Source organism: Lampris incognitus, chromosome 8 (assembly GCF_029633865.1).
Source record: "Lampris incognitus isolate fLamInc1 chromosome 8, fLamInc1.hap2, whole genome shotgun sequence".
Taxonomy (NCBI): Eukaryota; Metazoa; Chordata; class Actinopteri; order Lampriformes; family Lampridae; genus Lampris; species Lampris incognitus.
Window position 1 is genome coordinate 37,404,492 of NC_079218.1, and position 21,718 is coordinate 37,426,209.

General features: G+C 42.8%; 1 protein-coding gene across 1 annotated transcript in view; it reads left to right on the forward strand.

Annotated features, from left to right (window-relative positions):
* LOC130116377 (PDZ and LIM domain protein 4-like) overlaps positions 1 to 17,876 on the forward strand; it is a 47,708-nt gene extending 29,832 nt beyond the window's left edge. The window contains exons 5-7 of the mRNA XM_056284293.1: positions 480 to 649; positions 12,074 to 12,212; positions 15,501 to 17,876. Coding sequence (XP_056140268.1) covers positions 480 to 649; positions 12,074 to 12,212; positions 15,501 to 15,705 — 514 coding nt within the window. The 3' untranslated portion in view covers positions 15,706 to 17,876. The remainder of the gene's footprint in view (positions 1 to 479; positions 650 to 12,073; positions 12,213 to 15,500) is intronic.
* The last annotated feature ends 3,842 nt before the right edge of the window (positions 17,877 to 21,718 follow it).

The following is a 21,718-nucleotide window of genomic DNA, read 5'->3' on the forward strand; positions in this document are numbered from 1 at the left end:
ATTTTTTTCTACGTTTTCCCATCGGGTAATCTGGCAAAAATTCATCCAAGGCTTTGTCTGTTCTTGTTTGAACGTCTCCAGCTGCCACCCCCAAACATTCCTGTCTTAACCAAAAGTCTATATCACCTCTCCATCTGTTCAAAAACAAGGCAAGAAAATCTTTAACCAATACAAGACTGGATCATTTCTGCCCAGATTTTGGCATATTTGCCGCTGCTCCGAGCTAGTTTCTGAGAAAAGTTCAAAATGCCACTGAATTGTTCAGCTTAAACTGGCGCTAGATCTGGTCAACCCATCTTGATTTTGATCTGGTCACACCGTATCTCAGGGCTTTCAGTAACTTGTATTTATTTTACTAGTCAGAAGCATAGCTACGAATGTTAATTGCTGTGCCTTTGCCATCAACCATTATCCAGTGTTGAAATATGAAGTAAATGAGGTCACGATAGATCATTTTTTCCCTCCTCTGTCTCCTTTAGCCCAGAGCCTCCAGTGCATTCTCCTGTAGGCCGCAACGACACCGGGAACAATTTCAACACCGAATCAGACGTATACAAGATGCTGCAGCATTACGAAGAGCCCATCTCCCAACCCAAACAGTCTGGCTCCTTCAAGTACCTTCAAGGAATACTGGAGGCTGGAGATGGAGGTATTATTCATGTGTGTGTGTGTGTGTGTGTGTGTGTGTGTGTGTGTGTGTGTGTGTTTGAGTGGGAGGGGGAACAGACTGATAGAATATGAAAGAGGAAGATGTAAGCGTACATAAAGTAGCATACTTGTTCCCCTAAATGCACAAACTTGTCATTGTCCCTCTTAAGCTGGATGAGATATATTTTATCAGTCAGTTTATTACAATGCAAATTTGTCATGTGACTGCCCAGACAGAAAGCAGCACAGCAGCTCACTGGTTATATTTGGGATCCTGATGCCTGATACAAAAAACCCTCTGTTTTTCAGCTTAGACAAAACAAGGATCGGTCCTTGAATTCAAACTAATTTAGGTTATGGGTTTGCTTCTCTGACAGTAACACAATTCACCATCCCCCTTTCAACAGAGACAAGAAGAGAGAAGACACAAATTTATTTGAACAACAAAATCCATATCCATTTATAGCATGTGTTAAATGCATTTCCCCGATAATGATTTTAGTCGTGTTTGATTCCTCATGCTCTGGGCAGCTAAACCCACCCATTCCTTCGTTTTTTGCTTTAGCAGTCAGTATGAGGTGAACTTTATTCACACAGCTCTCTGTATGTTGTATAGCTAAACATGGAAAAGTTGAACCAAATATAAACGTGCATGCATGTTTGCTTAAGCCCTGTAGAACCCAAGTCACATGGGTTATATTAAAATCACTGGTTAACGAAAGTGAAACATCAATTTCGATTTTTCAATGTCCTGCAATCATTTCAGTTATGTTTTCTTTATAAAAAAAAAGTTTTTTGTTGTTTCCAATGTAAAGAAACTAAGCCTACTACCGCCAGGTAAATCTTTGTATTTCACTGTAAACCGGAGATTTAAATCTGGTGTCTGGGGCGACATTCCTGCGCTGCATTCCTGATCTGGCACACCGGACGGAAATGATGCATTTTAAGTCCACCAGCAATGATTGCTTTGCCAGAGCTGAACTTCCATGGTACGAAAGCATTTGCATGCCTCTGATTGGCTTGCCTTCGGGGTTGTCTGCCAGGAAGCTTCGGGCTCGGAAGCTACGGTGGAAAAACCCAAGGAGCGTCCAAGAAAAGTTTCTGATGCTCGAGAGAAAAAAGAAACTCTGCGTTCAGGGGAAGGATTAATTTTTTTTTAAAAAAAGAAAGCGATCGATGGCGAGGACAAACAGGGGTAACCATTGGTGTAGCTTTTCGTCGTTGGAGAGCGCTGAAAGAAGAGAAGTATTTACTCTCACTGCCAGAAGGGGGAGACAAAACTTCCGCACTGCAGGCTGAATAATTTCATCACGCAAACTGAAAGGAAGAGGGACAGTAAATTCTAGCTCAGAAGTACCCATCTGGCCCATGGGTATGTTTTCAACACTCTGTTTATGCATTGTGGTGTGGGTGTATTGACAGCAGGGTTTTACATAAGGCACCATCACAGACACTAATGGGTAAATCCCCCAGAAAGTATTTATGAAAAAGAAAGGACTGGTGGGCAGGCTAGCTAAAGAAACAAATAACATTCTTGGCAGTCTGACATAGACTCAGTTATTCATGAGAACCTGGTAGCACAATATCTTCCATATCGCTATCTGTTGGTGCAAGAGAACAATTGCAACATAATTGGACGCAGGTCTCTTTTCAACTGCAGCTCGCGTTGGCCTCTGTCCAGAGACCTGGTTAGACTTAAATGATGCAAGTGTGAGGAATTCCCTCTGTGGCTCTCCTGGTGGTGGAGCGACATTTTACTGCCATTGTTGAGTGGACCTCCATCACCACAACATGTATGTTGTATTTTGTATATTTAAGGTTAACATTTTTTTCTCCTTGCATAAATAAAGCTCGTGATTCCAGAGGAACCATCTTGCACATCTCATACAGTCTGTCTCTGGCTGTCATGAGGTCTTCTGCCTCACTGGCATAGTTTTCCTTTTATAGGCGGAGAGACAGAGAGCACAGGGGAAAGAGAGAGGTGAAAGAGATACAGAAAAGAAAGAGAGCAAGCAGAAAAAAAAGGAGAGGAAGTGAACAAGAAAGAGAAGGACGCAGAAAGATGAAGTGCTTAAAAGTTTCAGAAGAAAATGACAAAGGGAGGGAAGTACTGGTAATCCAAAACAATACGAAACTGTCATTACTAAAACAGCCTCACAAAGGACAATAAAACAAGAAATATGGCTTTTCTGTCTGCCTTCTGACCACGCAGCATTCTCAGAGGCTGCCATTATCTCCATCTCTGAACTGAAAAGGAAGAGTCATGTGATGCTGACAGTGGCAGGCTGGCAAAGCAGGACTAATTCCTGGAATGAAAATCCCTCCTTTTCATATTTCATCTTTTCCACTGAAACAGGCCAAACATTTTTTTTAAGTAATTATTATTATCACTATTATTCTGTTTTTCTAAACTTTGTGGAGTACGCTTTGTGACAAGAAGGCTGCGGGTTTAAATCCCTGATCTGGTCTGGGGAAGTCTTAGGACAGATAATGAAAACATAATCCTCAACAACTGTGGTTGAGGTCCCCATTAAGAAAGTACTGGAAAACCCATTGTTGCGTCTTGGTCCAGTGAGCAATTGTAAAAGATTGTGGTTGTACTGGGGAGGTCCCAGTTATGGAAGTGTGGAGCTGCACAAAGGGATGAGCAGAATGAAAGGGAGCAAACCTCCCCTGGTTAAATAAACACGACTATTACCGTAACTAAAACAAGAGGGTCTGTGGTTTGACCTTATCCCTTCTATGAGGTGTTTGCATACTCTCCCCATGTTTACATGGGTGCCCTCCAAGTACTCTGGTTTCCTCCCAAAGTCCAAAGACATGCATGTCGGGTTAAGGCTGTAAACTAAACAATAGGTTTGAAGGTCAGTGAGTTACTGGGTTTTGGGGTCCTGTGATGGACATTTGGCCTCTCCAGTGTCTCCCTGCCTTCTGCCTAATGTCTGATAAACATCAGTCACCCCAAACTTGTGATGGAATAAGTAGGTATGGACAGTGAATGAATGAATTTCTGAATGAGCCAAAACTAACTGGAAAAAATGTCATGCAATTGTTTACATTCTCCAACATTAGCTATCATTTGGACAATAAGATAACCTCTGCCCAACTGTGACAGTGACAGTCATCAAGGAAGCATGTTGAAAATTTTTTCCGCCTGCCCTTCTGGTGTTGTTTATGCAATATTGCAGATCTTTCTACCCTATATAGTCCCCTTAATCAATTACTAACCACTCACAGGTTTATGAAGGAATTGGAGAGGGTGAAATTGAGAGAAAAACAATAATAGGTAGAAAGAGAAAGGAAGGGATAGATGGATAGACAGACAGACAGACAGAAACACAAGTCTTCCTGTTATTGTTTGCACAACTCAGTAGCTTTAAATTCCAAGCCACTGATTTGCTCTCATTTTGAAGGCAAACTCTACAGTGGTGGCCCTGTCGACTTTCATGGGCTTTAAAGTCAAAGCAAACAGGAGTGTCAATTTACCCCTGAGTCCATTGAATATATTCAGATTGGGTAGCACTGTGGATGGAAAGATGGGTCAGGTGGAGTTGCATGTGCTCTTGACTATAGGTGTTGAATATGGGCCTTCCAGGGAACATCATCAATGAGATAGAATCAAGAGAGTCTAACTGTGGAGTTGTAAGTTCCATTTGACACTTACGCTAAACTAAGTAATGAAAATACATCTCGGCATATGGTCTACCTTAGCCAAAGGAGTTGAATCAAGTGCAACTGGACTTGGTATATATCCGTGAAGACGTTTCGCCTCTCATCCAAGAGGCTTCCTCAGTTAGTGCCTTTCTGACTAGACCAAGCTAGTCTGACTGGCTGATGATGAGATTCAGAATCTATCCTCTTTGGAGTCGTTGTCAGAGCTATAGAACATCTATACCTTTATTTTCCTGGACAGTAACGGGTAGTAGTAACAAGCACTGAAAATCTTTCATTTAGCACAGCTAAATAGCACAGCTAAATGTTTTTTTTTCTTTTATCTCTAGTGTTATGACATTTTGATTCACAGCTTTTTTGAGGGTAAAACGTTATAAAAAATAATGAAATACGTTTTTAAAACAGTGAAAGAGACAGCGTGAGAAGTAACTTTTTTGACTGTTGCACAAGATGAAACAAACTTGATATACTGAACTCTTGAAATCCCCCTCCATTCCCGCTGGATGTTCTGACCTCTGAAGTCATTTGTTTGAATGGAGGTTTAGAAAATAATATGAGAGGTTTCATCACATCACCATGCTTTGCCTTATTTCCAGAAAAGTGACCTCTCCTATTAGCTAGCTGGGGAGTCACTCTATTTGCAAGATAGCTGTCGTCATAACAGTGATTAATCATTGCAAACCACTGTTTTGGTGCAAATAATCTTGCCAGCTTAGGACAGCAACAGGCTGTTTCCTTCATCAAAGACCTTGGAGAAAGCAGACGTCCATCACATGATTTCATACATCTCATTCTTTAGCACTGTGCACATGGATGGGAAAATTACTTTCAAATTGTAACACATTAACCAAATCTTTTAGTGTTATAATAATTAACATAATCTACTAGTATTTCAGTACCCATCTACTGCATTGCCTACAGCTCACAAGTGTAAATATAATGTAGGTGAATGGGTATTTTATCTCAATTTATAGTGTAATTTAAGAAAAAATATTTTATAAACCATTATTATTAACTTTGACATCAAGTCAGATAACATGACGATTCTGTCTATATTACTGTCATTCCATTAAATCCAAGCCAACATGGTATCACATTTTTAATTTAATTTAATTACTGTGCTGTGAATTTTGAATTTGGTTTGTTAGTTTGTGTGTTTGTGTGTATATCTGTCCGTGGCTAATCTCACAAACTGCTGGAGCTATTATCTTAGAATTTTTTTGTGCACAGTTATGACTGTATGATGAAGAACCTCTCGTGGTTGTGGTGATTAAAAACCTTTGAAAAATATTTGTTTTCACTAAAGCTGCTCCCTCTCTCCATTCGCTCTCTAGCTCACTCGACCAATGCTGCTCTCAGTCACTGCCCGATCTGAGTCAACCATGTGCATGCACAACTCACATTTACGGTTGACTCAGATCGGGCAGCGGCATGATCAAAAGTATAAAAGAATTTTGAAAATCCAAAAAATGCGAAAGTTATAAAGGAACAACTTCCTCTAGGGTGCAATCAAAACAGGAAGTGTTGCATATTCTTGTTGCTGCCTGATCTGAATCAACCATAGATGTAAGTCGTGCATGTGCGACTGTAAATGGTTTACCCAGCTTTATTATATTATAAAAATAAAGAAAGGGTTCGGGTCAAACCAAAATGGTCTCCTAGCAAACCTTCTCTTTTTGGAAAGTGCAAGTTCGTATTAGACTTGGTCATGCGAGGGTCCGCTTAGGAGGCTGCACATCCACAGACTGACAGGCAAAACATTTTAACTAGGTAGATTTTTTAGCTTGAGTACTGCATATTAACAACTCCCCCCCCATATTTCCTGTTCCTGAAAAACACTGTTTTTTCTGTCCGTGTGTGTGTGTCTGTCCACTACTAATCTCACATACTACTGGGCCTGTCAGCCTAATAATTTTTGTGCACAGTTATCACTGTATGATCAAGGACCTCTCATGGTTGCGGTGATTCAGAACCTTTGAAAAAAAAAGTTTTACACCGCAATTGAGTGCTAACTCCTCAACTGGTTTGTTGCCAAGTTTGAGCACCGAGAAGGAGAGATACGCCTGCCGGGGGGTCTGCACTCTACTGAGTGCACTCTTCTAGTTTAGTCTTGTGTTGGACATTTTTAGCATTTTTTCTCTTATGTGGTTTTGGTAGCTTTCATGACAAGTAACAGAGGTCATTCTATTTGCAGATATGGCTCCTAATCTATTTCCCTGTCCAAATCCAACCAGATGAAAAAAATTTCTCCTTTATTGCTGCCGTGGTCCCATATATTAGCTGATATGCACATGTCATTTTGATGATTTAACAGAATTATACATATACAACCACAAATCATCTCAGATGATTTTACAAGGTTAGTCACAGTGTTTGATCATTCCACATTGTGATTCTGTTGCCTTCAGTCCGCTGAGGTTTTGTACTCCACTTGATATCTTTGCCTTGGGCTGTGGGAGGCGGTAAAATGTGGAAGTGACTGTTTAGCTTTTATGTCTGGTTGATATTAGTCACAGTTGTGGACATGCATTGTTGATATTGTGATTTATTTGGTGATGTGAAATTTGTGTTGTGCTCTGCCAACTTGTCTTTTCCTTGTCATTGTGTCTGCATGCGCATGGCACACAGATTATCCAGAGCCCGGCTCATTTGACTAATTGGAAACATGGAGACCTAACAAATTCTTCTTCTGATTTCTTTGGCAATACCTGAACGTGTTCTGTTCTCCCTGTTCTTTAATTCTGCTCTTAGTCGACCTCCCATTTCTTGGGTCTCTCATGAAAGACTTCGGTAATAAAGGTTTTGACATTAGAATGCATCATAAGGTAACAGAACAATTAATCCCATGAAAAACACCTGCAGCACTGTTTAACTTTTAAACGATGTGGAGAATTAGAAGCTAAGCCTGAGTAAGGAATGGAAAGTGCTTTAAAGCAGATGCCAAATGCAAGGTAACGGCTGTGCGGTTAGCAGCAGTTATAGATAGCATGCTGGGCTAAAGAGCCTCTCTTGGCACATCATCTGTGAAGGGAGGTCATATTGTGCACGGCTGTGCTCCATTCATCTAACGTAGGTGCACAGGAACCACTGAAATGGCTCCAAATCCATAAACCACGTCTCTTTCATGCATTCCACTCAGGCATAGTTTAATACTTGATGGTCAGAGTTAAAAGCACTTAATAGGAAATCTGTCCATCCATGCGAAGAAAGAAACTACCAAAAATAGATAAAATTCCAATCCTTTTTCATCACGTACTGTTATATTTCTAATTAGGTAAGCAGAGGCAGTCTGTTCCAAAGGTGAAGAGTTAGTTGGTTCCATATAGTATATGCAAATATACGGAGCCAGATGGGAAACAGTTAAAGCTATGTTATAGTGCTGGCAAAATTTGCATCTACTTTCTCATTTGGCCAATCGGCTCTGACAAACTGCCTCTACATGCCCATTGAGATCAATTTTACTGACACAATGTCATCATTAAAATTGCTGTGAAAACACCGAGACGCTTCAGGCTCTTCGGATAAAAGACACTCTCAAAGCGATATCAAAGTGTGCAGTTTTTATTGAACAAAACCGTTCTAGGAGTGGTGCCCCTTGCACAGTCGACTGGATCAATAGCTCACTTCACATAAACAAGCATAGACACATACAACAGAGCATCAGCATGGCAGCACATATATCCAGATATCTCCCTCTCTGCCCACACACACACACACACACACACACACACACACACACACACACACACACACACACACACACGTAGGCAGAGACTCACCAGGTAGAAGTGATCGTTTTTTTTCCAGCTGAGCCACTCCTGATTCCTCCTTCCTCCTAGAAATAAAGCATTTTTACTTTCGTGAAATTCATTTTTTGCAGTGTAAGGTCTAAACCCAGTCTCTGCCTCCATCACTTTTTAAACCACATTTTTTATACTGATTTTAACCTGATCTGTATTCTGCACATTGATTTTTATCTTGTCCGGTTTTGGTCAGGTTGTGATCGTTCTAATAATCTAATCATTCTGAGATAATTATTATTATTATCATTTTCATTTCCATTATTATTATTATGACTCTTCCCCTCCTGCCAAATGCTTCATTTTAGCAGATACCTGGGCAAGTGGGAGTCAGTGGGGGGATAATTCAGGAACATCGTGAATTAGGGCTGGGCAATATGGACCAAAAATGATATCTCGGTATCTTTAGGCTGAATGGCGATACATGATATATATCTTGGCATTTTCTACGAAGTGGGCTAAATGTTCAGTTGTAAGTCAAAGCGTGAGATGTCACAAGCGCTTTTAGTAAAACAGATCAAAATAAAATGCAAGGACAGGGTTCCCTTCCCTGTTTTGAAATATACAGCGGCACAATTTATCAACGTGCAAACGAAAAATTATCTAAAATAAATAGCCTATATTAGATGAAAAATAGGCCTGTCTCTGAGAATGCAAACCGCATTCCAAAATAAATGACCGTTTTGAATTTTCAAAGTTTAATAACTTTGTGGGGGGGGGGGGGGGGGGGGATACAGACCTGCCACTCCCTGAATTCTCCTAAAAAAAAAAAAGTTAGATAAGCTCTACCTAAAACAACCATGAGCAGTCAAAATGGCCACTCATAATTTGGGCGTGATCGTGCGCGTCATGTCACTATTGATGACGTGTTCTGTCGCATCATTTCCTTAGGGAAGTCCTCCAGTGCAGAGTAATAGTTGAAACTTGATGTTTGATTCTTGCTAACATGTCTGGTTACAGATGCCGTGTCAGATGCACCATGATTACCACCGAGGCGTTGCAGTATTTACAAGGCGTGGGACAGTGGCCATTTTAAATTGTTTGAAAACTAATGTTGAAAGTTGTTAAAATGTTAATTTTGGTGTCAGTCGTTTCCTAACAGACATATGTAATGCATTAATATCTCAATTGGGTATTTATCTTGACAGAATATAGAGTTTAAAAACCGACCGTCAATTTGATCACCCATGGTCGTTTTAGGTAGGAGTGAAATCCCGGTCGTTGTGGTGTTAAGAAATGGGTTATGCATTGTATTGTTGGTTTCTCGCACAAATCGGTTTATTAAACCTCTCGTGCCGCGCCAAGAGAAAACACACGGATGCAGCAATGTCTTGTTCCAGAGCAAAATATTAAAGACACACAACAGAGCCAATAGGCACCCAGCAGGCCAGCCCCCCCATCCACCAACCACCGGCACGCACACTGCCTGACATAACATGCATTCCCGTGATTGGCAAGAGCAGGGAGACGATAGACCGACTTCGCTAATCCAGAACTCCCAGCTGTACAGGTTTGCTACAATATTTGAACACAACATCAAACTACATGGATCTAAACGGTATTGTCTCATCCTATATCTTGTTTGAAAATATATCGAGACTAGAAGAACCCCGCTACAATGTAGCGGTTTGGTTATCCACCCGTCTAAATCTCCCTCCTCTTCATCCTGCCAGCTAACCCGCCTTCTCCCTGCCCCTAAACCCCCCCCCCACTCCAACTCCCTCCCCCCAAATGCTCAGAATCATCTGAATTGCTGAGAAAAGTGGTTTTTAGCCATTTTTAGAAAATGCATATTTTGCATAATTATGCATAATTATGCATAATTATTTTAATTTTCTGCTATTTTTCTGGTCCTCTCTGGAACAATACCTACCGCCTCCAAAAAAAAAATTAGGATCATAAGTGCATTTTTGCAAAAATGCATATATTTTGCATAATGCCGAAACATTTCTAAGTCCCAGAAATGTTTTTGTATATAGGTGAAAAAAATCAATCAAAGATGCTCAGAATCATCTGAAATGCCGAGAAAAGTGGTTTTTAGTCATTTTTAGAAAAGTGCATATTTTGCATATTTATGCATAATTATGCATACTTTTAATTTTCTGGGATTTTTCCCTTACTCTCTGAGACAATACCTACCACCTCCAAAAAGAATTAGGATCATAAGTGCTTTCGTTTTCGGTCCCGCTATCTACACTAACTAACACACATGCACACTAACACCACACACACACACATTACGAAAATATATGAGTAGATAGAAGAACCCCGCTACAATGTAGCGGTTTGGTTATCCACCCGTCTAAATCTCCCTCCTCTTCATCCTGCCAGCTAACTGCCTTTCCCCTGCCCCTAACCCCCCCCACTCCAACTCCCTCACCCCAAATGCTCAGAATCATCTGAAATGCCGAGAAAAGTGGTTTTTAGCCATTTTAAGAAAATGCATATTTTGCATAATTATGCATAATTATTATAATTATTTTAATTTTCTGCCATTTTTCTGGTCCTCTCTGGAACAATACCTACCACCTCCAAAAAAAATTAGGATCATAAGTGCATTTTTGCAAAAATGCATATATTTTGCATAATGCCAAAACATTTCTAAGTCCCAGAAAAAACATTTTATATAGGTGAAAAAAACAAAGATGCTCAGAATCATCTGAAATGCCGAGAAAAGTGGTTTTTAGCCATTTTTAGAAAAATCCATATTTTGCATATTTATGCATAATTAACTAACAGGGGAGGTACTTCTGAGAGCTGGCCTGGTAAACAGGCTGAACTGCACTGGTGTGTAAGCAGGGCATACTCGAAAAAGGAAGAGAGACGGAGTGGGGGGGGGGGGGTGAGTAAAAGAAGGCGAGGGAGGAAGAGAATGGGGTGAGAGAGAAATAAAAAGAGAAAGATTGGTGGTGACGGACAGGAAACGCAAGAGAGGAACACAAATGGAGAGGAAATGAAGAGAGTTTATTGCCCGATTACACGGAAATTTGTCTCTTTACCGGGGACCAAAACCGATAAAAACGGAGACACAATGCTTCAGAGCAGCCGGACTACTGATAACCGCAAATAATGTGAAGCCAAAATGCAGTTATTCAGAAATCAATCTGTCAAACTAAATTTATTCTGTACAACTGGATGAATAAAAATGAACGTAATGTGCTTTATGAAAAACGTGCAACCTTGAAACCTTAAGAAAGCACAAGAGAAGAAAGCGTGTGTGTGTGTGTGTGTGTGTGTGTGTGTGTGTGTGTGTGTGTGTGTGTGTGTGTGTGTGTGATACAAACCCTGGTCAGGGTAAGGGTTCGAGTGCACGTATGCGTGCTTGTGTATGACTTGTCTAATGGTTTATTTCAGGGGAGGATATGGACACAGGTTATGGTACTGGGAGGGTGGAGGTTGACCTGGGTGGATACCAACCACAGCTTGAGTAAAAGGAGGATAATCCAGTAAGACAAATCCAAAGACTCCAAGTGTTTGAAATCAGCCCTTGGTACCTGAACCCCCTCTGTGTACTTCTGGCCAGAAAAACAACAGGAAGACCAGAATGATGAGTGATTACTCTACAGGGAAAGAAAGCTGACTCCTGCTTCCTCTCACTTCCAAGAAATGTTTATCCATCTTTGGGTCACATAGCAGCCCCCCAAAATGGACTGACAGCCACTGTCCTCATAGCTTCAGTACCTGAAACCCAGAGGGCCTTTACTGCAGAGAGCAAAACACACACACACACACACACACACACACACACACACACACACACACAAACCCTCTCCTAGGATTACCAGTTACCCACTTTGAACCACAAGCGGTTCATATCTACACGTGTGTTGTCTTTGTGTGTGGTTTTCTTCCAGGTCAGAAGTGCGACCCTCCTCCTGAATGCTTGTTCTATGGTGCCGGTTACACAGTCCATCTTTTACTAATTCTTGGATTATTTTATTCTCATTTTTTAGGTGTCTCCCCAACTGAGAGAATGAGAAGCCTGCGGTCCCCAGTCAGGTCCCCCATTCCCAAACTGGGGAGCCCCATCCCTGGGCCTGGGACTGGCCTTCAGAAGTTACCCCAGTGCACACGCTGCGGCAATGGCATTGTGTAAGAGTCATTTTATCTTTCACTGTTTGCTCTCATTTAGTTGTTGAACTTTGATTTTAAGAAAGTGCATAAGTTAAGAATAACAATTAATCTAATAACGAGATGAATGCCCAATGCTAAATGGTTTTAAACCGTGAGCAACAAAACAAAAAAGTTACTTTTCGGTGCAGCAGGCTAATTTTAAACCAAGGTGAGAGAACATGACATAGTATATCCATCCATCCATTATCCAAACCGCTTATCCTGCTCTCAGAGTCGCGGGGATGCTGGAGCCTATCCCAGCAGACTGGGCGGCAGGCGGGGAGACACCCTGGACAGGCTGCCACGCCATCACAGGGCCCACACACACACACACACACACACACACACATCCACACCTAGGGACAATTTAATATGGCCAATTCACTTGACCTACATGTCTTTGGACTGTGGGAGGAAACCGGAGCACCTGGAGGAAACCCATGCAGACACGGGGAGAACATGCAAGCTCCACACAGAGGACGACCTAGGTCGACCTCCCAAGGTTGGACTACCCTGGGGCTCGAACCCAGGACCTTCTTGCTGTGAGGTGACCGCACTAACCACAGTGCCACCGTGCTGCCCCATGACATATATATTATAGTCTTATCTAAATTGATGTAATCATCCACTGCTGTCCGCCTCCTTTTTCATAAGAAAAGGATTTGGGGGCCAGTAGCAGTAAGAACTTATGACAACACTGTTGGCGAGGTTTGTTATTACGTGACAGATAAAGTCATGCCTCCGTTAAGTGGAGTCTTAAAGTGCCACTTTTCATGTTAATAGTCTATACACAGTCTAGTCATTTTACCGTCCTGCTCCAATGTACCACACGTAATCAATATTAACTCTGAATTCCAGTCACTCCCTAAAACTGACAGTGTGTACACAATCATTATCTGCATGTAACTTACCTTGAATCTTGTTTTATTGTGAAAGTCAGCAGACAATTACAGTTCATCATCTTATTCAAAGCAGTTGTTGAAAAAATACAGTAAATCGCCAACTGAAAATCATAGGCTACCGTCACATCAGTCTTTATAAGTGTATAATTACAGATCACTTGTGTAACCAAAAATCCTTCAATAATCCTGAAACAAAGAAGTAACGTTATAAAGGCGCACTTGCACCAACAGGCCTTTCAGCTGCACCAAGGACATGATCTTTATGTCAGTTGTACGATTAAACCAAGCCCTTTCACACACACACACACACACACACACACACACACACACACACACACACACACAGGAGTATAGGCAGATGGACCAAATAGACACACACATGCACACACTCAGAAACCTACACACACACATGCACACCTTTTCGCCAAGAAAACCAGGGCACCGGTAATCCCCCCTCTATAAAAGCAGCTGCAGGTAAACAGTGATGTCATCCCGCTAGCTTAGCCATTAACAACAGAGCCTTGTAGGAGCTTGTAAGGCACAATAAGGCTGTTATGCTCTGGGAAAATTTACAAGTAAGTTTTAGGCAATTATAGAGAACCGCTTCAATAGTTTTACCTACAAGTGGGGCAGTTAGCCAAGTGGCCGAAGTCAAACAAGAACTGGGCTTTTAACCAGAGGGAAATCTGGGAGGGTGAGTGATCCTCTGTCAACGACTTACTAGCGCTTGACCTCCAAGTGCCCAAGTGTAACTGGCCAATGGTTCAAGTCCCCTGCATGTACTACTGTAGACTATTACTGTATATACTTTTGTGTTCTTAGCCAACTTACAGTGTTAAATAATGGGTTTTTTTTAAGTGCAGTGTAGTTTGCATAGCTTGTGATAGCGTCTTTCCAGATAATTATTTGCTTACAGCTCTTATGAAGTCCTATGACAGGTGATTTCAAAATGCCGATACGGTTTAGTCAACTAGACAATGTTTCTTTTAGACAAATCAGTAAATGAGTATTCACACTGAACCCATTTGAAAGTTAGTGACACCTTCACTGTTTGTTGTGTGTGATTGTAGCCATTTAGGGCACGTTCTGTATATCTCATGGTGCTTCAGCAGGTCTCAGTCATGCATCATATAATTCAGTCCTTTCCAAAACTGGCATTATGTATTGCATTATTTCACTGCATTGTGGAAAAGCTACAACTTATGAACACTGTTCTGCTAGAATGCACATACTGTCGTGATAGAGCACTTTCTTACACTTAAGTACAGACTGAATGGTGTATTCTGATTCTGGTTCTGACTCTGGTTCACTGTTGCTCTTACAATACCTTTAGACAGACCTTGCTGTTCAGCAATATGACCTCTGTCACATTCATGGGCAGCATGGTTGCACAGTGGTTAGTGCTGTCGCCTCACAGCAAGAAGGTTCTGGGTTCGAACCCTGGGGTTGTCCAACCTTGGGGGTCATCCCAGGTCTTCCTCTGTGTGGAGTTTGCATGTTCTCCCTGTGTCTGTGGTAGGTTTTCTCTGGGTGCTCCAGTTTCCCCCACCATCAAAAAAAAGACATGCATGTTAGGGTTAATACCCCTGTCTGTGCCCTTGACTGACCCATGGCAAGACAAACTGGAGTTGGTCCCCGGTTGCTACACGTCAGCTGCCCACTGCTCCTAGCTACACAGCTAGGATGGGTTAAATGCAGAGTGTAATTTCCTTACGGGGATCAAGAAAGTATCTCAAAATCATCCATCCATTATCCAAGCCGCTTATCTGAAGTCGGGTCGTGGGATGCTGGAGTCTATCCTAGAAGTCATTGGGCGGCAGGCGGGGAGACACCCTGGACAGACTGCCAGGCCATCACAGGGCCGACAGTTTCACATCTAGGGACAACTTAGTACAGCTGATTCACCTGACCTACATGTCTTTGGACTGTGGGAGGAAACCGGAGCACCTGGAGGAAACTCACGCAGACACGGGGAGAACATGCAAACTCCACACAGAGGATGACCTGGAATGACCCCCAAGGTTGGACAACCTCGGGGTTCGAATCCAGGACGTTCTTGCTGTGAGGCTACAGCGCTAACCACTGCGCCACTGTGCCGCCCATCTCAAAATAAAAAAAAAACATTCAACCAGATTTGTCTGTGCATTTAAATGGGAGCTAGATACTCACACCATGCAATTCTGAAGTGACTGGGCTATCAAAAAATATACCTTTTATTACTTATTACTTATCATTACCTATATAATACTTTATTAGGTGCTATAGATATAATATATTCATTTTATAATCTGAGATAAACTATAATTCTAATTCTGATTATAATTCTAATCTTGTCTAAAATATCTATTTATCTGTCTCCATCCAGGGGCACCATCGTGAAGGCCAGAGACAAGCTCTACCACCCCGAATGTTTTATGTGTGACGACTGTGGCATCAACCTCAAGCAAAGAGGCTACTTCTTCATCGAGGACAACTTGTACTGTGAGACCCATGCCAAGGCCCGTGTGCAGCCGCCCGAGGGCTACGACGTCGTGGCCGTTTACCCCAACTCAAAGGTGGAGCTGGTCTGAGAACAACACAGACGCCCACGCTGTAAACACGGAGGAAACCAAAGACAGGGTGTGGAGTTATTCAGAGGCTCAGTCCACATTTATTAGGAGTCGAGGAGTGGGAATGCTGATCTCTGATCAGTTTTGGGCTTTTGTATTGAAATGCATTTTTTTTTGGTTTCACTGATCCCAGTTCAGCATTTTGTCACCAGCAGTCTTGATTAATGAGGTCAGTTAAGCATTAATATATTTTCAGTGTATTAAGTTTATATTGAAATATGTTGACAGAATGTGGCTCAGGCCTGGGCAGCATACCAGTCCTTTAACCCATAAAAAGAAGCTGACATTTTGTTTTATGACCTGTTGGAAATGCCTTCGCAGCTCATTTAGTCCATTTACATGAGCAAAGCGTTCACGATGCAAGCAATAGTCTAGTTTGAGCTCATGTGTGGGATAATTACGAACAAACGAAGCACAGACATGTAGAAAAAGCCAATATTTGAGTATTTGACACAGTTTTGGATCATTAAAGTACATATAAACGCTGACTATAGGCACTGGAAAAACTATCAGACACGAAGGTGTACGTGAGACTGCAGGAGTTTTTTTTTTAACTGATTGGAATGTACGCAGTGCTTTCTTAGTATGAATTATACACAGAGGAGAATTTTATTTTCTCCTTCATACAGATGGCTTCAGACTAACCTTTCACGCCGTAAACCCTGGTTTTCTCTGCAGTCGGTCTCATTAGAAAAACACATCAGTCTTGCTTTTGTAAAGTCACGTGTACATGATGATTTATCCGAATTTTGGTTTATGAGTTCAGAGGTTTTTGGTGTTGTTTTAACTTGTGTTGCACTCGTGCAAAATTGGTTGTTTATATTTACACCTTTTCTCTTTACTGCAGGTTTTGCTCAGCTCATACTACAAAACTGACATGTTTCTGTCCTTTTCACCTTTAGGCGGATCGGTTATCAGTTTTCGTTTTATTAAACAAACAATAACTCGGTAATTTGAACCCGGCATCCCCAAAGACTGATTTTGAAGATTCTGGGCTAGATGAGTGTTTAGAAAGGCGGTGCATTGGGATAAATTGTTTTAAGCAACTACAGTCTGAAGTTGAGTTTCACATAAGATGTGCGGCGAAGTGAAACAAACGTGCACGCATCACGCTGCGCAACGCTGCTGGTGGAGATGCGGTTCACAGCTGGAGACATCCTGCAGGTTTGACTCGAAACTTTATACCCGCCGTTTAGTGAGAAACAATCCTTTATTTTTCTCTCAAGAGCAGGTTCGGGGTGGGGTGAGGGGGCACTGCTCCTCACAAAGTGAAGATTTCCAGCTAAAGGAAGGCGAGCTAGAGCTTACGTTTCTGGGAATGAGGACAAGGCCGTTGGAAGACTTTTGGTTGCTTGTAAAAAAGCGTTAAAATCTTTAGCCCTTAACATGTGGGACTAATCTTGTGTTTGGTATCGGGGGGGATATTGGTGCGATTACATAGATAAATTCTTCTTTGGAGGAAAGAAAAGGAGTTTGGAAGTGTGCATCGTTTTAGTCTTCCCTCTATGGTTTGAAATACCTGCTCACAGCCAAGTACATGAGATGAGTTATGTTTCAGCATTTCCCTGCAGAGGACAAGGCGCGAGTGGGGGAAGGTGGGGGGCTGAGCAGAAGTTAGACAGCATGTGTTTTCTCCCGGCGCTGAGGGGAATGATGCTGAGAGCAAAACAAAAATATTTGTCATTATTCATGAAATATGTGGCCACCTGTCTTGGTTGATGCATGCATAATAATAGATACTTTGCAAGGTCTTCCTTGTGTGATTGCTTCTGATTTGAAATGAGAATCCAAACTTAGCTGAAGTCTTGGAATCCGTTTCGTTTCATGGTCAGAAATGCGCGGCGATGTGAGAAAGCAGCCAAGTACAGTAGTGCTCTTTGTAAATTATGTGAAATTAAAATGCTGCGACATTGCTCCTAGTCTCCTAAGTATTGTACATAACTGTGTTTTCATTGGTCGCATTAACAAGTCACTCTCGTGCCTTTGCCTATCTCCTATAAATGATTTCCATGCGCCTTCACATTAATCCTCTTCATGTGTTTAACTTATTGTTTCACCATTTTTTTCGTCCTGGGTTTTTTTTTCTTCTTCTTACTTGCTGTTTTTAAGGTTTAAATAAAATGAGAACTGCATTAAGGTAAAACTTGACTGGTCTTTCTTTATCAGGAATCAGGAACACTTTATTTTTTGTTTCCCCCAGCCCACAGCAGTGCAACACAAAGACAAAAACACTTATCTAGAAACTACAAGAACACATAGTATATCCAAACTGCAAAAGAAAAAAAAATCACTGTCCAAGAGAACAAGAACAGGATGAGTGTTGGAACTGCCGGGCTGCATGGGCTAGCAGTTAGCTTAGCCTGCCCCACTGCCACATCCTGCCAGACCGCCCTCTGTGTTTCCTCCTCGGGCACAGCTCCAGGCAGGGCCATGGTCCTTGGGCCCACCGGACGCAGTAGCACCCAGGAACTGGGTGAGGCTGCTGCAAACGTGAATTCGTGCCGCCATTTATCACACACTTCCCACAAAAAGAAAGTTGTCATGGCCCATATCTCTCACACCATAAGCACATTGTGGAAAAAAAACGACAAAAACCATGGATTCATCCCAAGTTTTACATTATAGCTCAGGCAGGGCGGTTAAATTGTCAGCCCACCATGCCGGGGATTTTGTCTCCTTGCAACTTTAATCCAAAGAAATCCACTTCACAGGGGCCCTGAATCTGGGCGTACAGTTGTCGCACCACAAAACCAGACTGGTGTTTGCATGGCAGTGCCTCTTCTTGCACCACTTTTTGGGCCCACAGCAAGTCGGGTAATAAGTACATTCCTTATTTGTGAATCTACGGCAATCTTGAAACACTCTTGATACTTGAGACTCTGAAAAGTGGGGTGTGAGTTAAGAACCCAGAGTCAGTGGCTGTTTTTGTTAGACTGAAAACCGATGGTGGCAAAGTCCTCCCGGATCACACGGTGGTTCATTATGGGTTGATTTTCATCACATTTCTGACCTCTCAACACGCTGCTGTGAAATGTGGTGGGTACGTCATGAAACATTAGCGGTATCGGGACAAAATGTCAAGCTTATGTGCCATGCAGTTGTAATTCATGGCACAGGTTTAAGGGGTTTTGTGTAATCTGAAACAGAAGGCGAGGGGGCCCAGCTCACACAGCCATTTAACATCTTCACGCCTATAGGAGTGGTGGTGGTGGTGGTGGTGGGGGGGGGGGGTCAGTAGAGAAATAATGACTAAAATAGAGGGAAAAGGTGTTGGAAAGAGAAAGGGAGGAAAAAGTGAGTGCGAGCAAGAGAGAAAGTAAAAGAAAAAGAGAAATCTTCAACGTGCCTGTCACATAACCTCCGATGAGATTTGTTGGAGAGGCAATTTGTTGCTCCCCTGAATGGGTTTCAGCAACCAACTTGACACATATTAGCTAATCTTTTCCACATTCGTGACACTTGTATCAAGCTGCCAGTCACACACAGACAGTGCACAGTAGTTTGACAACCCTTGTAGGGATTACAGGCTGACAATCTCTCCTACATACGTCTGCAATGTGTGTTGAAGTGTCCACCTGCCAGTTAACTGTCAAAATGGTGCCACGGGCAGACCCAGCAATGTTCAGACACTAAGCTGAATGTGGAAGCTGCTTTGTGTGTGTGTGTGTGTGTGTGTGTGTGTCTGCGTGCACGTGCATGTGTATTATCAGGTCGCTTTCCTAGAAGTGGCAGTGGAAGTGGAAGCAGAAATGTAACACTGGAATCCTTATGATAGCAGCAAAGTACAAAGGTTAAAAGGTCACCTCTATCATTACTGTTTCATTTAGCGCTATTCACTAGCAGTCACATGTTCTCCTTTAAGTGATCACTGGGGCCTGCCGCATTATCTGTCCATGCAAAGAAAACAGACAAACCCCGCCATGTATGGCCCTGATAAGCAACATGCTTATCCTTTTCTTTTGCTCCACCCCCTCTGCTGATCTGGGGAGGGCTGCAGACTACCGCATGCCTCTTCCGATACATGTGGAGTCGCCAGCCGCTTCTTTTCACCTTATAATGAGGAGTTTCACCAGGGGGACGTGGGAGGATCACGCTATTCTCCCCAGTTCCCCTTCCCAGACCGACCAGAGGAGGCACTAGTGCAGCGACCAGGACACATACCCACATCCGGGTCCCCACCCGCAGACATGGCCAATTGTGTCTGTAGGGCCGCCCGACCAAGCCGGAGAAAACACGGGGATTCGAACTGGCGATCCCCGTGTTAGTTGGCAACGGAATAGACCGCTACGCTACCCGGAAGCCCTCCTTCCTACATGTTTGTTTCATGAAGGGGGCATCGCCAAAGCTTGGGATATCCACCATGTGTGTTTTGAAATAATAATAGCAAATTAAAATTGCATCTATCTTGATTCAGCGGCAGTTTAAATTAGGAGTTTGTGAATACAACGTCGATTGACACTCAAGAAGTGTGTGTGCATTTTGTACAAAGGTTATATACACTTAGCATCAGAAAGATTCACAAAGCTGATGTGGTAACTCCATCTTAGAGAAAAGGATCCCACGACAACTTATCTTTTGAATTAACTTTATCTAGGGCTGGCAAAACCTGACAGTAATACGCAGCAGCGTGCACTGTAAACACCCGACAAGTTGGAGGACGTAACACACACATATACGGGAAACACAGCCAGTCTTTACAAAATAAAAGCTCATGTTGCAACGCCTCTCCCCCTTTAAATCCAACATTCCCCAAATGTAAATGAACCTGCAAAAACAATAACAGTAATGTTTTATTTTATTTTCAGTTTTGTTTGTTTTTAACTGATGTACACCTCAAACATATACTGGTGTCTCAGCCACAATTTACCCATATAAAAACTGAAAGAAAGAAAAAAAAATGGGTGATTTAGCATTCATTCTCCCAAAACTGTCCATTTAAATATTCAGTCTCCCTGGATATATATATATATTTCAGACAAATGTCTGATTGGTGAAATCCACCTTAAGAAATGAGGAGAGGGCGTGCTGGTTCAAATCCCCGTGTTACCTCCGGCTTGGTCGGGCGTCCCTACAGACACTATTGGCCGTGTCTGCAGGTGGGAAGTCGGATGTAGGTATTTGTCCTGGTCGCTGCACTAGCGCCTCCTCTGGTCGGTCGGTCGGGGCGCCCCCCGGATCGGCAGAGAGGGGGTGGAGCAGCGACCGGGACGGCTCAAAAAGAGCTGGGTAATTGGCCAGATATTATTTGGGGGGGGGGGTTAAAAAAAGAGGGAAACTACACACATACGGGGGAGACTCGCATCACACTAGTCACACATCGGAGTGAGAGAAGGGTACAACATTGAAACGGAACGCTGTACCGACCACGGATGAATAGACTCGCTAGCTAGCCCTTTGGCTAACGGGTCGGACACTTTAGTCGACTGGTTAACGTTATCGCCCGTGGTGCGGGCGATCCGGATTTGCGTCCTGGCTGCGGCGGTTCCCGGGCTGCCGCCCCCCCCTAATTCGCTACAATATGGATTTATGATATATTGTCAAGCCAAAATATACGACGAACAATATTGAGAGAACAAACCGGACGGAACCAATCTGCCCACATACTCCCCGGAGCATAAGAAGCGTCGAACAGCGTCACGAGGGACAGGGGCCCGGAAGTGAACAAGCGCCGCGTTAAAGGAAAAAAGAAAAGAAAAGGTGCTCGGAGAAAACGCCGAAAATTGTTCCCGAACAATAGAGGGAGTAAAACCGTGCAGAGCAGCGACATCTACAAAACCCCGGAGAGGCAGCCGGTAAGACGTTGAACTTCAATAATTTCAGAGACTTTCCCTGGCGAAGCTTACTGCCGCAGCCAAACCAGTTTGGGTTCGCGTTAAGGCCCAAACATACTCGGGCGGAAGGTACGCGAAGCGGACTTCGCCGGACTAAAAGCGGACGTCCGCAAACCCTGTGCGCGCAAAACTCAGATTTTACG